An 18,949-nucleotide genomic window follows, 5' to 3' on the forward strand; every position below is an offset into this window, starting at 1 on the left:
AAACGGTGGCTCAGCATGTGATTCTCACCAAACAATGTGCGCTAGAGATTTTTCACATGTGCAGCAATATCGGGTGACACAGGTCCGGCATAAAAGCAGGTGTTTATCAGTCAGGCTAGGGATGCTGCGATTCTCAAATGTATTGCCAAACATTGCACCAACCACACTGACAGTTTGAAAAGAAGCACCCTGTGTTTCCTCAAAGAAAAAGGGTCTGATCGCAAGTGGTGTGTCATATCTACACCTGTGGTTTCTTGTCATGCAATGGGTTGTCCATTGGCAGATGTAGAATTTGTGATAGCCCAAATGCTGCAGTTGTGGGTGCTGACAGTCACTTGGAGTGTGAAATAGGCTTCGTTGACCTATGACACTTTAGGCAACCAGTTGTCATCTTCCCCCAGTTTTTGAAGTGCCCAGTTCATGAGTGTGCTGGATTTTGAGCTAATAGCATTGGAGAGTAGACTTTAGTGCTCTCGAAACAGTAGTGCATGGAATGCTGGTGTGACATGTGATTTCACAAGCACTGATACACCATGTAGATAGGAACCTAGTAATGTCTCCATTTCTTCCTGAACTGTCCAAGCAGCAATTGCATTTGTATCTAGTTGCCCACTATGGAGCTCTGAAATTCGTGAAAATTTTCTTCACAGCGACACTTGTCACAAGATCTTTACGCATACGAATATCCTTCTTATGGTGATAGGATCACAAAGCTCCAGTAGCGGATTCCCCATTCTCATAGTAAAGCCTTACTAACAGTGTTTTTTTTTTTTTTTTGGCAAAGTCAACATGCCACAGTTGCTGGTGCATCTTACTCCCTCTCTCACTACAGTTCATTTTATACATGAATACCTGATGTCACTGATATTTTGGTGTCAGTGCCATCTGTTGGCTGCTTTTAGCACTGGTTTTGCTACAAATCACACTTATACACACTCGCTGGTGGAACTGACAGGTGTATGTCATACTTGACGGCTTTCCTTACCAAAGTAAAGTATTCATTGAATATGATTGGATCTTCAAGTTGATCTTTTATGTACTTATCATTGTGTTAATAATAAATTCCATATAGGATTTGTCTGTGCATGTTCTAAAACTTCTGTACCTGCTATACTGGTTTCTATAATGTTTATTTTTTTGTTTTCTTCCATTATGTGGGGAAGAATGTTATAGGACAAAATGCCATTAATGTCTGAAAGAGTGTGTAATGACGCTGTTAACAAGTTAGAATAATGAAACAATGGGAACTCCAGGCAGGAATATCAACAATGTAGGAAAAGACAGATCTCTACCTACTGTAAAGAAGACACATTAAGTTGCAGAAAGGCATGATTAAAAGACTCTTACATATAGCTTTTGGCCACAGCCTTCATCAGTGAAAGAGAGACAAACACCATTGTACACACAAGCAAGCACACCTCATGCACATGACTGGCAACGCCAGTCACCTCGGCCTGAGGTGCTGGAGTTGTTGGTCATGAGCCCAAGCATACGTATGCAAACAGAAGAAAAGGTAAACAATGTTCTGAGAAGTATCATTGACTGGTTACGTGAGAGTGGTCTCTCCCTCAATTTTAAAAAGACACAACATATTCGATTCTGCACATCTAAGGGTATTATACCAGTGATAAGTGTAACAAATGGTGAGAAAGTAATAAATAGGTTGGAAACCAGGGTGTATACGATCTGGGAGATCCAGGAAAAACGCGGGGATTTTTTAATCCGGGAAAAACCCGGGAATTTTTTAGAATTCCGGGAATTTTTCATTGTTTTAGTTTTCTCTTAAATTTTTGTAATTTTGACTGGTAAGAACCGCTACGCTAACAAAGGGTACTAGTCCCTACTGTATCCTGCTACTGCAGAATAATACTTTAACAATAAAACATAAATGAGAGAAAAAAACGAAAATAACTTAAATTACAAAGGAAATGTGCCATATACAACAATGACACACAGTGCTCATGCAAGCATCCGCCAATAGCAAAATGTGTCAGAGACTTTAGGAAGACTGTGCAATGCTTCATAACAACAATTTGCCTCTGATGAGCGTGAAGTCACAGCTGTTTACATTAGATTCATTTTAGCAGTTACGAGCCGGCGCATGCGGAGTTGTGTCGCTTTTGAGTAGTAGATTCTCCCGCTTCTGGCTACAGGAATGTGGCTGTTGGCTGTGCAAGCAGTCACAGCAAGCAGCTAGATGCTACCGGGAAAAGGGGACGCCAAATTCATATCCTTAAGGGAAAAAAACCTGTTTCACGAAGCGCCTATCATCCAGTGCACGTTGGTCTATTGATTGCTCATATGATTTTGAAACGCATCCCTCTTGGTTTTGAACATTTTTGAACACATTTTAAGTTGATTTCTGAATGAATCATAAGTTGATTTTTGAATGCGTGCATAGTGTACATGATGTCTCTGTCAAGATAATCCTCATTGAATCTGTCAATAAACTTTCCGCAGACAAATGGGACAAGGCTATATGAGCTGAGCAGAGTAAAGCAGAACGGATGAATGCCAATCACTGTCTTGATTATTTGGTTGATGGGGTTTGCGAATGATCAACGTTGTTATAATTACTAGTGAAATCCATAGATTCAGACTGCCAGAATGGAAATAAACGACTGACAGGAATAATAGGTGAGAAAGATTATGTATTATCTTCTCGGTGTATCAAAGAAAATTAAATTTTAGGCCAGATCGCTACACTAATAAGGATCATGTGTGCAGTCCCCAGCTAGCAGCCGCTTAAGTTCTATTGTGGAAGTAATGCGGAAAACGTGGAAGGAGTGGTGGCAGCCAGAGATGGGTAATTTGATGGTAAGGCCATTAGATGGGATTCTGTGAGCCATGTCCCCTCCTAACCTCCCTCACGTCCGCTCATAGCTGACAAACCCTGTCTTGCAAACCTACTACACTTACCCTACGCTCCAGAACTTCCTCCCACCACCACATAGAATCCACAACCTAAACAGACCCGGAACACAGTCCTGAACCATTCCTCCAGATGCCTTGGCCCCACAGAAATATCAGTCCTTTCCAGAGGTCTCACCTTTTGCCCCACTCCAAAATTCAGTCATGCAGTACTTGTTAAAGACTTTCTCTCCTTCTACCAGTCCCTACGGTGGAAAAACTTTTTCACCACCAACCCTAACAATCAGACTCAACCAAAGACCAATATTGAACCTTGCCTAATTCAGTTCCACCCTCCATCCAACCATGATCCACTCCCACTGCCCCCAGACCACCCCCTGTTAACTTTCCAGAATTTCTTAAACTCGAACCTTGCCTCACCATCATTCCCCAAATCCCTCAACATAAATCTAACCTTACATCCGCAGAAAGAATAACAGTCCACCATCTAAAAACTGATCCCAACCTTGTAATCCAACAAGCGTACAGAGGCTCCACCACTGTTGTTTTAAACCACAAGAATTACCTGGCGGAAGGACTCCACCAGCTGTCAGATACTTCCACCTACAAACCATTCCAGTACTCCAGCAGGATCTCCAGTCGCTACTCAAAATATTGGGCCCATCCCAGAACCTCTCCCCGTAGTCCATTTCTTTACTGACCCCTGCCACTCCTTGCACTCCTACCTTCTATGTGATTCCTGAAGTCCATAAACGTAACTACCCAGGATGCCCCATTGTGGCCAGTTACTGTGCCCCCACTGAGAGAATCTCTGCTCTCGTATACCAACACCTTCAACCTATTACCTTGAACTTACCCTCGTATATAAAAGATACCCACCATTTCCTCCACCAACTCTCCACAATTCCTGTCCCTTTACCACATGGTGCCGTGCTCATCACTATTAATTCTACCTCCTTCTACACTCACATTCCTAATGTCCATGACATTACCGCTATTGAAACTACCTTTCCCAACGCCCGACGTATTCCAAACCAACAATCTCCTTCCTAGTCGCCATGACCAACTATATCCTCACTCACAATTACTTATCCTTTGAAAGCATTACCTACAAACAAATCCAGGGTACAGCTATGGGCACCCACGTGGCACCATCCTATGCCAACCTATTCATGGGCAATCTAGAGGAATCCTTCATAAAAATCCAGAATTCTAAAGCCCTCACCTGGTTGATGACATCTTTGCTATCTGGATCAAAGGTGTGGACACCCTATCCACGTTCCTCCGAAACCTCAACAACTTCTACCCCATTTGCTTCACATGGTCCTACTCAACCCAACAAGCCACCTTCCTAGATGTTGACCTCCACCTCAAAGATATCTACATCAGTACCTCAGTCCATATCAAACCTACTAACCACCAGCAATACCTCCACTTCAACAGCTGCCACCTGTTCCATCCCAAGAAGTCCCTTCCGTACAGCCTAGCCACCCATGGTTGTCGCATCTTCAGTGACGAGCAGTCCCTCTCGAAATATGCCGAGGGCTGTGCCTTATCTTTTCAGTCTCCCACCACCTCCTAAAGTCCCACCGTCTGGCCATAGAGGAACATTTCCCTCGTAACTCAGTACCACCCAGGACTGGAGCAACTGAATTACATTCTCAGCCAGGGTTTCGATTTCCTCTCGTTGTGCCCTGAAATGAGAAATGTCCTGCTCACTATTCTTCGCACTCCTCCCACCGTGGTATTCCATCGTCCACTGAACCTTCACATTGCACTTGTCCATCCTTACACAACCCCTGCTCCCAATCCCTTACCACATGGCTCGTACCCCTTTAATAGACATAGGTGCAAGACCTGTCCCGTACATCCTCCCACCACCACCTACTCCTGTCTGGTCACTAACATCACGTTGCCATACATGATATCTTTCATTTCAGTGATGGCTTCACAGCCCGTGCCATATGGATCATTCCCACCAACACCATCTTTTCTGAATTGCGCAGGTGGGAACTTTCCCTGCAACACATCCTACATTCCCGTAACCCTCCCAGCCTCAACCTTCGTTAATCACTGTCCTCACCCATCCAGCCCCTTCCCTGTTGCCATTCCAGCACTGCACAGCTGTCATTCCACCACCACACCCAGTCTTTTTATTTCTCTCCTTTTCCACTACTTCCCCCCCCCCCCCCCCCACACCCATCCCCCTCATTCCAACCTTTCCCCTGCCCCCCCCCCTCTAACCAGCAGCACTTCACTATACTATCCCTCCCCTCCCCAGCCTCCTCCTTACCCCCCCCCCCCCCCCCCCCCCCCCATTGCCACTCCCATCATGCACTGTTGCTGCTGCTCACAGTGGGGTTTCACTTGCCTGAGACTCCAGTCGTGTGTGTGAGTTGCGTGAATGTATCTTCTGTATCATGATCAGATCACAAGGACAATCGCAACTGCCAAAATGTCTGACACTGTGAGTGTGTCCCTAGACAACGCCAAGATGGCAGACATTGTCATTTTACCCTTATACAGTATGGTGGCCATGACATCATGCACTAAAGATGATCAGACAAAAAATATACAAAGTATGTTTAGCTGGAAAAAGAAGTTAAAACTAATGGGACAAACTCAGGAATTAAAGACTTTCAGCGGGAATCAAAAAAATATTACATTCCTAATATTAAAGACATACTGAAAGAAAAACTAATGCAAAAATCTAGCAAGCAAAAATCCTCAAAAATCCACTGAATGTCTATAAATGCAAAGATAAAAAGTTAACTCTGTGTTATGAACACAAAAATAAATCTGCAAAAATACTGAGCTCGAAAATTTTGCTTGACGTATATAACACAAATGATGTCCAGGATACCACAGAACCATACATTGCTCCAAAAGCCGGTCATAAACATTTTACTTGGCTGATGTGGTTCAAACAAAGACTGCAATGCCACAAAAACACAATCCGCATAATAAATTGGTATGGGAAATTTAACGTGACCTTTGTAGTTCAAAGGAAGAGTGCAATACCAAGAAGCAAAAACCCACTTTTGAAACTATTATTGGAAACCTAACCTGTCTGACGTAGTTAGATCAAACTCCATGATAGGCCTACCTACCAGTTGCAGTCAGTCATTGTTACCTTTGACTAACAACACAGTAATTACTATAAATACAGTAACACCAATTTTTATGTACAAATAACACACATACTGTGATAAAAAACAAATAAAAACGTACACTGAGGTGACAGAAGTCATGCGATTTTGATATATACGTATACTAATGGCAGTCGTTTCATATACATAAGGTATAAAAGGACAGTGCATTGGCGGCGTTGTCATTTGTACTCAGGTGATTCATGTGAAAAGGTTTCTGATGTGGTTATGGCCACAAGATGGGAATTAATGGACCTTGAATGTGGAATGGCAGTTGAAGCTAGGTGCATGGGACATTCCAGTTTGGAAATCATTAGGGACTTAAACATTCTGAGATCCACAGTGTCGAGAGTGCCGAGAATACCAAATTTCAAGCATTACCTCTCACCATGGACAATGCAGTGGCGGATGGCCTTCACTTATCAACCAAGAGCAGTGACGTTTGCATGGTGTTGTCAGTGCTAACAGACAAGCAACACATTGTGAAATAACCATAGAAATCTATGTGGGATATGCTATAAACATATCTGTTAGGACCAAAGTGGCGAAATTTACCATTAATCGGCTATGACAGCAGACAACTGATGCGGATGCCTTCACTAACAGCTTGACAGCGTCTGCAGTTCCTCTCCGGGGCTCGGCTGGGCACTAGAAGACTGGAAAACTGTGACCTCGTCAAGTGAGTCCTGATTTCAGTTTTTAAGATCTGATAGTAGGTATTGAGTGTGGCGCAGACCCTACAGAGCCATGGACCCAAGTTGTCAACAAGGCATTGTGTAAGCTGGTGGTGCTTCATAATGGTGTGGGATGTGTTTACATGGAATGCACTGGGTCCTGTGGTCCAACTGAACTGGTCATTGACTGCAAATGTTATGTTTGGCTACTTGGAGACCATTTTCAGCCATTGTGAATGTTATGTTCACAAACAACAATGGAATTTTTATGGATGACAGTGTGCCATGTCACCAGGCCATAGTTGTTTGCGATTGGTTTGAAGAACGTACTGGACAGTTGAAGTGAATGACTTGGCCACATATGTAGCCCGACATCAGTCCCGTCATGTATTTATGGGACATAATTGAGAGGTCAGTTTGTGCACGAACTCCTGCACCAGCAACACTTTTGCAATTGTGGACAGCTATGGAGGCTGCATGGCTCAATATTTCTCCGGAAGACTTTCAACTCACTGTTGAGTCCATGCCCTGTTGAGTTGCTGCACTATATGTTGGGCAAAAGAAGGTCCGACATGATGATAGGAGGTATTACACACACACAAACAAAAAACAAAACCATTAATGCCAAACCAGGAACCACCATGAATGGATCTCCAAATATTGTCATTCCGACAGTGACAGATATACTTGATCTTTGTCTGAGGCGCAGCAAATTTGGTTGATTTTGTAGCTTTGCCCTAAAATTGGTACCTCACATATCAGCCATTAACCCATGCTACTATGAAAATGTAATAATTGTTGACTTGCCATTGCGGCATGTGGTGATCTGCGGCAAAATGTCACAGTCGTACCCTTGAGGAAAAAAAAGAGCAATTAATTTTTCAGCTGTGGACATCTCATCAAACTAATAAGTCTAAAGCGATAACAAATCTGTTTGCCAATAACTGCTTAAAAAAACTCTCTAAAAATCACCAAGTACAACAATTCCAACACAAATCCTAGCAAACAGCACTTCGAAAGCCCAATGACTCACTAACATCATTCAAAAATAATTTTGAAACATCAATATTCAACACTAGAGAGCGTCACCAAAAACTCCAAAACACCTTCTCTTCAAACATTATCCATTTCAGATAGACCGCACGACCTTTACATCACATAACAGAACTAAGTTACTTCACAGACTCTCAAAACCGACGACCAGTACCACATGTTTTAGTTGATGTGGACAAACTGTCCAGTACTGAGGAATAAATTTGAGATTTTTGTGTTTCTTCCATGGGCAACTTTATATTGCTTGCTCAAGAATTGGTTTACCAAGAATTATTTGCTTTTGCCCCTGAAGGTGAAGAGGGAAATTAAAAATGTTGTGTATGATCAGTTTTGTCTTAAGTTAATATTACAGTGAATTTATAAAACATTTTACTGTATAATTAATAACGTATCATTAAATTTACTTTGGTTTTATTCATTTTACTAAGGTTTGAAGCTCGAAGCTCCTCTTTTTGGTCTTCTGTGTTTTTGATTTAAAAACTGGGTTCCAAAACAACCTAGTTTTTACTTTGGTTTTGTTGTATATGTAGATTTGATTTATTACCATGTCTAATAGAATGAGGAGGGGGGGGGGTCATAAATAATTATCAATGTGTGCTGTGTAATCAGCTAGTTTTAAATATTTTTAGGTCACAACATTGGTCAATACCAAAGGCCCTTCAAAAAAGAAGAAAGGTAGATCGAAACGAGCCCACGTACTTGTTGCAGCAGTTGAAAAAGCCACAGAAAACTTTATTGAAAAAGGAGAAATGATAGCATATGAGAATCCAGATATAAAGCAAGAGATGCTTGCTGCTGTAGAAGAGGTTCGAAAAACAGGTATGTTTCAAGGAACACTGCAGTTCTAAAATAGTTTGTTATGGGATATATGTTCCATTTTTTCCTTCTTCAAAACACTGTTTTTTCTTGTTACCTAAACATGTTTCAGCACCTGTGTGTTGTGTGGTTTTTGGTCATTGTTTGTGAAACAACTTGTGAATGTTGTTTTAGTGTTTTAAACAGTAATACACACTTTTGCAACAAAAATCAGAATCATCTCATTAAATTTTGTTCTGTCAGTGCTTGACTGGGTGGAAAGCTTTCTCCCATTCTTGGTAGAAATGACTGAACAGTATTTAAAAAAAAAAAATTAGGCATGAAAGTAACAACTCACTAATTACCTAAGGTACTGAGTCACTGAAAGACACAAAAACAACAGAGAACTTTACCTACATGCAGAGGAATCCTGTTTTGAGTTAGAGTACCCCCTCTCCCCCTCCCCCCTCCCCCCCCCCCCTCTCTCTCTCTCTCTCTCTCTCTCTCTCTCTCTCTCTCTGTACAGGCACATATGAGTGTGTGTGTGTCTGTGTGTGTGTGTGTGTGTGTGTGTGTCCTTTTGAAGGTTTTATCTTTTTATCTTCTTTCTGCCACCTCCTTGTTGTTTTCATTTCTGACTTTCTAATTTAGACGATTGTAACCTCCATTGTAACTGTAACACTTGTCCTTAAGTGTAACTTCCAGGTGTTCACTTACAGTCTCTATAAACTTCATTTCTTGAAAAATAGCTTTGAAGATAGATATCAGTGTATTGAGTTTCATTTTGGCTTTTACTGTTCTTTCAAAGAATTCTCAACAGCAGAGCTATTGCTTTCCAACTAGATGTTCCCAGTGGTGTCTATGGCAAGATATCAGTATTGTGTCTCAGGCATGACCATGACTTATTTCTAGGCTGTAACACACACTTTGTTAGTTTGAAAACTAATACTTCTGCATTCAGTTATGGAGTGTCAATTTATGATGTAACTTTTTACAGTGGCGAACTTGTAATAATGGAATTACTGGTTATAGGTGAAAGGTTTGGGGCAATTAAGCTTAAGGGGGAGCTCTATATTTGCCCTTACCTTTTCATTTATATGTGGGGTGGGGAAGTTCTGGGGATATTCTTTGTTCCATCTGTAGAAAGAAGCATTAGAAGTTATGCATATAGATGAAATAAAATAAGTGATATCAAATTTAATTGAACTAATTTATTAAATAATTTATTAATTATAATTTTAATTTATTAAAAGGGAGCATCAGTGTATAATTAGTTTGCCAATGGCCAAATTGTGGAGGATAAAACTTGTAGGGAAGTCTTTGGATTAACTACAGAAAGTAGTTGAAATTGGATATAGGCTGCAGTAGTTACGCAGAGATAGAGAGACATGTACGTGATAGACTAGCTGCATGACACCAGTTTGTGAACTGAAACCACCACCACCACCACCACCAGCAGCAGCAGCAGCAACAACAACAACAACAACACTTTTTACACGTTAATATCTCCTTTCTGAGATAGATAGATGCTATAAAGAGTGTCATCTCATTTGAATACATTAATATATATTCTGAATTGTTGCTGCAACCACAATGGATCTGTTTGCTTATGACCATTATTTGTAATGTCCGTGTTCCTTGTCTTTCTCTGTGTGTCTTTGCATCACATTTTTTAATTCTGTGTGGTGGTTATTACCCGTCAACATAATGATTTTTTTTTTCAAATTATCTTCCAAAATATTTCTTTTTATTAATGAAAAACATTCTGTAGTGAATGAAATTACATATTGACATATAAAGATAGCTTTTAAGGCTCAAAATAATGAGTTACACAAGTTTGAGATCACCAATAATAAAATTCTGATTATACATGTGCACTGGATGTTGACTAAAATATCTTGAAACTGGAAGTCATTTTTAGTTTATGTGTAGCTTTGAAGAGTAACCAAGTATTTCACAACGGTTTCCTGTGAACATAAATCTGGGAGGAGCTGGCTGGACCACAGTGGACGTATTTATTTCGTATCACCAGCGAGCACTTGTCACTCCTCTGATGAACTGTCATCACTTTCAGTCTCTTAATAAGTAATGCCATGTTCTTCTTCACTTCGTGAGGTGCTAAATCCAATGTCAAACTCAGGATCACTATAGCCACCCTTTTTTGGAAGCATTGCCTAAAGAACAATACAGGAGAGAGGCCGAGAGTGTGCGTTTTGTTGTCAAATATCCAAAGCTGTACACAGTAAAGACATTATGTAGTGGTGACCACCTCAGCCAAAACACGACAGCCAGGCTACAAATGTAGGACCAGATTCTCTCTATTGGCCAAACACGTAACTATCAGTGCTGAAATGGATACAAGTAGGGTTCTTAAGGTGCGCTAGTATACTCAGGATTTTAAATTTCTGTCAAATAATAGCAATGAGGTAACCTGGGTTTTAACATTAAGGGTTTAAAGTTTATATGGTTTTGTGGGCACCAGGAGCCTTTTTTAGCCTGGACACTGATAATTTATATTCGATTTGTTTATAATAACACAGCTCCTAGCACTGTATAGAGAGAGGTTATACACTGAAGCGCCAAAGAAACTGGTATAGGCATGCGTATTCAGATACAAAGATATGTAAACAGGCAGAATACGGCACTTTGGTGCCTAGCGCAGTTGTTAGATCGATTACTGCTACTACAATGGCAGGTTATCAAGATTTAAGTGAGTTTGAACATGGTGTTACAGTTGGCGCATGTGCGATGGGATACAGCATCACCGAGGTAGTGATGAAGTGGGGATTTTCCCTTATGACCATTTCACGAGTGTACTGTGAATATCAGGAATCTGGTAAAATGTCAAATCTCTGACATTGCTGCGGCCGGAAAAAGATCCTGCAGGGACAGCACCAACGAAGACTGAAGAGAATCATTCATTGTGACAGAAGTGCAACCCTTCTGCAAATTGCGGCAGCTTTCAATGCTGGGCCATCAACAAGTGTCACCGTGCGAAACACCCAATGAAACATCATTGGTATGCTCTTTTGGAGCCAAATGCCCACTTGTGTACCCTTGATGACTCACAACACAAAGCTATACAACTCTCTTGGGCCCACCAACACTGGTGTTGGACTGTTGATGGCTGGAAACGTGTTGCCTGATCGGACAAGTCTCATTTCAAATCGTATCAAGTGGATGGATGTGTACGGGTATGGAGACAACCTCATGAATCCATGGACCCTACATGTCAGCAGGGGAATGTTCAAGCTGGTGGAGGCTCTGTAATGGTGTAGGGCATGTGCAGTTGGAGTGATATGAGACCTTTGATGTGTCTCTTACAGGTGACACATATGTAAGCATCCTGTCTGATCACCTGCATCCATTCATGTCCATTGTGCATTCCGACGGACTTGGACAATGCCAGCAGGGCAGTGTGACACCCCAGACATCCAGGATTGCTACAGATTGACTCTAGGAACACTCTTCTGAGTTTAAACACTTCCACTGGCCACCAAACTCCCCAGACACGAACATTCCTGAGCATATCTGGGATGCCATGCAATGTGCTGTTCAGAAGCGATCTCCAACTCCTCATGCTCTTAGGGATTTATGGACAGCCCTATAGGATTCTTGGTGTCAGTTCCCTCCAGCACTACTTCAGACAATAGTAGAGTCCATGCCACATTGTGTTGTGGCACTTCTGCGTGCGTACGGGGGCCCTACACGATATTAGGCAGGTATTCTTTGGCTCTTCAGTGTATGACAGGTAACACTCCTGTGTTACATGTATGACTGCAATTTTGTCACAGTTCAGGTGCACTGAAAATGCCTGGACTTCAGACACAGCCAAGAAAAAGTCTTTCTCAAGGGCAGATAACATACTGACTAGCAACGGATCTGTGTGCACTCTTTGTCGGATGTTATTCTCATAGAAGTAAGACCAGCTCTTCCAAAAACCCTGTTACAAACCATAATGCACATTACACGAGACATGTTACTTAAATGTGTTCCTGATGTATGTGAAAAACGGTACCCCATTTGAGTCAATTGATGTTTCAAAGTACTGCACTGAAAAGGTGTTTGAATGTTGTGCAGGTGTGGTTAAATTTAGTGGAGCTAAACTTCTTACTGTTGTTATTTATAGATCCCCAGACTCCGATTTCACAACATTTTTGCTAAAGCTAGAGGAGGTTCTTGGTTCACTTTATAGGAAAAAAAAAAGTTAGTTATATGTGGTGACTTCAATATCAATTGTATAAGTGATTGTGCAAGGAAAAGGATGCTGGTAGACCTCCTTAATTCATATAATCTTATGCAAACCGTATTCTTTCCAACGAGAGTGCAAGGGAACAGTAGAACAACCATAGACAATATTTTTGTTCATTCGTCATTACTAGAAGGGCCTTTCAGATCATGATGCACAAATTTTAAGTCTAAAAGATTTTTGTGCTGCAACACATGTTAAATATAGTTACCAACTTTTTAGGAAAGCTGATCCAGTTGCTGTAGAGACTTTTGTAAACCTTATCAAGGAACAAGAGTGGCAAGATGTTTATAGTGCTGATACAGTAGACGATAAATATAATGCTTTCCTCAAGACTTTTCTCATGCTCTTTGAAAGTTGCTTTCCGTTAGAACGTTCAAAACAGGGTACTAGCACAAACAGGCAGCCTGGGTGGCTGACTAAAGGTATAAGAATATCTTGTGGAACAAAGTGGCAATTATATCAAAACTTTAGAAACAGTCACAATCTAAATGCAGTAGCCCATTACAAACAGTATTGTAAGGTGCTTAAAAAGTTATTAGGAAGGCAAAAAGTATGTGGTATGCAGATAGAATAGCTAAGTCTCAGGATAAAATTAAAACCATATGGTTGGTCGTAAAGGAAGTGGCTGGTCTGCAGAGACAGGTCGAGGATATAGAATCAGTGCATAGTGGGAATGTCCGTGTTACTGATGAGTCGCACATATGTACAGTATTTAATAATCACTTTCTGAATATACCAGGTGAACTAAATAGAAACCTAGTCCCAACAGGGAATCATATAGCACTTGTAGAAAAAAGAGTTCCGAGACTGTTACCTGAAATGCTCCTCCATGATACTGACAAGAGGTAGATTGAGTTAATAATTAAATCACTAAAGACCAAGAACTCTCATGGATATGACGGGGTATCTAGCAGAATACTGAAGTATTGTTCTATGTATGTTAGCCCAGTACTTAGCCATATCTGTAACTTTTCCTTTAGGAGTGGTCAGTTTCCTGACCGATTAAAGTACTCGGTAGTGAAGCCACTTTATAAAAAGGGAGACAGGGATAATGTTGATAATTATAGACCTATTTCTATGCCATCGGTGTTTGCTAAAGTTATCGAGAGGGTTGTATATACAAGGTTACTGCAGCATTTAAATTCACATAATTTGCTGTCAAATGTACAGTTTGGTTTTGGAAATGGCTTAACAACTGAAAATGCTATAGTCTCTTTTCTCTGTGAGGTTTTGGACGGATTAAATAAAAGGTTGCAAACGTTAGATGTTTTCTTTGATTTAACGAAGGCTTTTGACTGTGTTGACCACAAAATATTACTGCAGAAGTTGGAACATTATGGAGTAAGGGGAGTAGCTTACAATTGGTTCGCCTCTTACTTTAAGAACAGAAAGCAGAAGGTAATTCTCCGCAATATTGAGAGTGGTAATGATGTTCAGTCCCAATGGGGCACTGTTAAATGGGGCGTTCCACAAGGATCGGTGCTGGGGCCACTGCTGTTACTTATTTATATAAATGATATGCCTTCTAGTATTACAGGTGATTCAAAAATATTTCTGTTTGCTGATGACACCAGCTTCGTAGCGAAGGATCTTGTGTGTAATATTGAAACATTATCAAATAATGTAGTTCATGAAATAAGTTCGTGGCTTGTGGAAAATAATTTGATGCTAAATCACAGTAAGACTCAGTTTTTACAGTTTCTAACTCACAATTCAACAAGAACTGATATTTTAATCAGACAGAATGGGCATGTTATAAGCGAGACAGAACAGTTCAAGTTCGTAGGCGTACGGATAGGATAGTAAGCTGTTGTGGAAAGCCCATGTTCAGGATCTTGTCCACAAACTAAATGCCGCTTTATTTGCCATTAGAACAGTATCTGAAATAAGTGACATTTCAACACGAAAAGTAGTCTACTTCGCATATTTTCATACGCTTATGTCATATGGTATTATTTTTTGGGGTAATTCTTCTGATTCAAAAAGGGTATTTTTGGCTCAAAAACAGGCTGTTCGAGCTATGTGTGGTGTAAGTTCGAAAACCTCTTGTCGACCCCTATTCAATAGTCTGGGAATTTTGACATTGCCCTCACAGTATATATTTTCTTTAATGTCGTTTGTTGTTAGCAATATTAGCTTATTCCCAAGAGTTAGCAGCTTTCACTCAGTTAATACTAGGCAGAAATCAAATCTGCATGTGGAATGCACTTCCTTGACTCTTGTGCAGAAAGGAGTGCAGTATTCTGCTGCACCCATTTTCAATAAGCTACCACAAGAACTCAAAAATCTTAGCAGTAGCCCAAACGCTTTTAAGTCTAAACTGAAGAGTTTCCTCATGGCTCACTCGTTCTATTCTGTCGAGGAGCTCCTGGAAGAGCTAAAAAATTAAGCAAATTCCAGTGTTACATTCTTGATTTTCTTTATTTAAACTAGCAACGTGTCGCCTGAATATGTTTCTTATATTTCATTTTATCTGTTTCTACAATCTACAACTGAATATGTTTCTTATATTTCATTTTATCTGTTTCTACAATCGTGTTATAATTTCATGTATTGACTCGTTCCATGACCATGGAGACTTCTCCTTAATGTGGTCCCTCGGAACAATAAATAAATAAATAAAATAAATTAATGATTTGATTGTTGAACTACACACAATGCCTCAATCTGCTACAGTATATTCCAGTTCATTATTTGCAACAGTTCTATCATTAGGGATGAAGCTAGTGCTTTCTCTCCTTCGTTACTGATTGTTTTGCTTGACACTCATGTCATCTTTTTTCCCTGTATTTTTTAGGACTTCAGAGGACCAGTTACCACCTTTTTCTTCCTATATTGGAATTCTTCCACTTGTAATACTTGTATTTTGAAACTGTCACATGCATCTGTTGTTACTTCTCTTACATTGTTTCTTTCAAGTGCTTCAAATGGCTCTAAGTACTATGGGACTTAACATCTGAGGTTATCAGTCACCTAGATTTATAACTACTTAAACCTGACTAATCTAAGGACATCACACACATCCATGCCCGAGGTAGGATTCGAACCTGTGACTGTAGCAGCAGCGCGGTTCCGGACTGAAGCGCCTCGAACCGCTTGGCCACAGCGGCCGGCCATTGTTTCTTTGTAAATTTTTCTTTACCTCCTGAACCTAACTCGTAGTTGACTTTTTTTTTTTTTAAGCTAAAGTGTTCATTTATGTGCACTTGTTATAAATATACCTTAAATTTGAACTTTTTTTAAATAGGTGATGCGATGAGTGTGGCAGCTCGTGAATTTGCAGATGATCCATGTTCATCACTGAAAAGGGGCAACATGGTACGAGCAGCCCGGAACCTTTTATCAGCTGTTACCAGGCTGCTCATACTCGCAGACATGGTCGATGTGCATCTTTTGTTAAAGTCTCTTCGAGTGGTTAGTATTTCGACAAATAGCATTACTATAGAAGTACTTTAAGTTTAGAGTAAATTTTCCAAGAAAGGTAGGTTGTGGCTGTACCCATACAATGTTGAATGGGCACTGCATGTGTATATTTCTATAGGAATCAACAGCGTGTGCATTAAGAACAGTGAAAGTAAACGTAACCACTCACTGAATAGTCGTGTTGAGAGTAGACAGGCAGGCACAGACTCACGACTCGGGCCACAGTTGAGCTTTTGACCAGTGGCCTTGTGGAGAGATAATGGTGGAGGGCATTTGCTTTCTTCTAAGCTTTGAACTGGTTTGCCTAGCCAGCTGTAGAAGGAGTTACAGTTCAACATGGATTTTGAGCCATGGTACAACTTGGCATTTTGCACACTAAGAAAATCATTTCCTTGGGCGAAAGCAGCAATAAGTGATACAAAACATGATTGAAAGTTTGCTAATGTGAATCCTTTTTTTTTTTGTTGGTTGGCACAAATTGCTGATTATCTCTTATTCTAGAAATGATTTTGCCATTTTCAAACATTTCTTCTTGAGCCAATCTTGCAATATCATCTTCAGCCTTTTCAGTGTGTAACAACTTGTTTCCATGCACATCTCATCACAAAATGTGAACAAGTTGAACCATCTCAAAATTTAGTTTTTCTTGGACGCTGAAGGCTTGCATATGATGCAAGTCATTTTGCTGTTCCAACAATTCAATAGCATGGAGATTTAGCATGGCTTGTCCCAAAGAAGTTCCAATCAGCCTTGCTTACAAATCATTCATGATTACATAAGTTGAAAAAGTTCTTGAAATTTATGTGATGGGCAGAGAACTGTCATTGAAATAATGGAAATAGCAGTTTTTTGCAATTGTATTCTAAAGGTGCCTGATCACCCTTGTCAAATAAACATTCTCAACAACAATGTCGTGCTTGAGGGAATAACTGGTCATGCAGATGTTCAAATTTTGGTTAGCTTCAGTACCTCTGTAATAAGCTTTGAATGGGTGTAAAGTGACCTGGCTACTCTCCCAGTGGAAATAAAGTAATTATTTATTTGTAATTTTTGCTACCAGAAAAGTGACTGGTAGTAGAAATTACAAATTATTATCCCACACAGTCACGGTTCACAAACGTAGCCATCATGGACAAAAATAAAAAGGAAATAAATTAGATTCCAGTTCATATGGAAATTGATTCTCGTGCATCAATTTATGTCAAATACACATTTACCGTGACAAAGTTGTTTACTTTTGAAGGTAAATGTTGTCTCTTAAAGAAAAGATACCAACAAGTGAAAAGAAGTGCCTAGGAGATAAAAGTCTCGTCTTTCTAATATAACTGGTTGGGAAAGAAATTATTGACCACTATTTTCAGATATTTGACCTTGAATGTAGGTCAAATTTGATGATTGAATTTAAGACACCAGCCTAGGTCCAGATATCTCAATAACTAAAGAAGCTTGAAAGTTAATATTAATTATGTGGTCTAACATCAACTTTCTTGAAATACAAATCAAATATCATGACATAAAAATGTTTTGGGCAGGAGATACCAATGGTTGAAACTGGGGTGACGTATGTATGGTAGGTCCATTTTGCCCACTGGGAGCAGCAGCTGACGAAAGTGTGCTACCTCATTTACGTTGTCCTTGTTAAACCTGAACTTAGCACTAAAAGTTGAGTAAACACACCAATTTTCAGGTTTCTCACTGCACTAATCAATTTATAAAGAGTTGTCAAATATGATGATTTATTTGTGATAATATGCTCTTCGGCTGAGTGACCTTGAAGCTCATGGCCCTGGTGCCAAAAGTACAGCATATATTGAGCTAAAACTTTACAGAACTTTCTTTGAGACGTGCCTGCAGCATTGGTAAAAGTTTTAACAAAATTAGAGATGGTCAGGTGGGAACCTCTGGTTGAATTGACCCTTACATGCAAGGGGAATGTCAGGACATTCACATTTATTTTATATATACACAAAAGTTGTACATTCCGTATTACATATAGAGGGAAGCTTCTGAAGTACACCTGTGTGTAATATTTATACTTTTAAAGGAATTTATCATTACATTTCTAAGGCAAATTCACTTCAACTCAATATTTAATGGGCACTACAGTGTAAGTAACTTTTAGGCTTCATTTTAAAATTTCTTGCAGAATGTAGTTTCATCTGATTTGACAGTGAGTTATAAATGCTGCTACCTTGATATGTAGAGTATTTGCTATTGAAGTCAACCTTCTGTTGACCAAATGAATGTCTGATTCATGTCTTGTAAGAGGTCCTCCAAACAGTGTGCTGATTATGAATTGCATAGTGTAGTTTCATTTGTCAGTTGATCTCATTGCTGTACACTATTTCGATTTATGTAAACATTCAGATTGTTGCTTCAGTGTGAATTTATTCCATTTCTTCATTGTGTGTAGAACCATAGAGCAGTTTACTATTGTATAATGTGTGCTAATATATAAAACATTGTATCAGAGCAGAGAAAATTATGTACCAACTGTGAGATGTCTTCCTTTGATTCTGGGTTGCAATAAAATCTTAAGATAGTTGGTATAAAGGGACTTTAAGTTGGACCATCATTGGCAATGTGGGAAGTGGTGGGAATGTGTGCAGTTCAGACGGCAACAGTAAAACTTTGGAAAGTAGAGAAAGAGAAGGGCAGATGCTGAGTGATGTAATCCAATAGAAAATAGTAGCAAAGGGAAACAGCATCGAGTTGTGGTATAGAAGAGCAAC

General features: G+C 40.0%; 1 protein-coding gene across 2 annotated transcripts in view; it reads left to right on the plus strand.

The window, feature by feature from the left end:
* The window catches only part of LOC126481011 (catenin alpha), a 152,473-nt gene that overhangs the window by 9,290 nt on the left and 124,234 nt on the right, over positions 1 to 18,949 (plus strand). For both annotated transcript variants that reach the window (XM_050104467.1, XM_050104468.1), the window contains exons 2-3: positions 8,377 to 8,566; positions 16,042 to 16,208. In XM_050104467.1, the coding sequence (XP_049960424.1) occupies positions 8,377 to 8,566; positions 16,042 to 16,208 (357 nt within the window). The remainder of the gene's footprint in view (positions 1 to 8,376; positions 8,567 to 16,041; positions 16,209 to 18,949) is intronic.

This window comes from Schistocerca serialis, chromosome 5 (genome assembly GCF_023864345.2).
Source record: "Schistocerca serialis cubense isolate TAMUIC-IGC-003099 chromosome 5, iqSchSeri2.2, whole genome shotgun sequence".
In the NCBI taxonomy this organism is placed as follows: Eukaryota; Metazoa; Arthropoda; class Insecta; order Orthoptera; family Acrididae; genus Schistocerca; species Schistocerca serialis.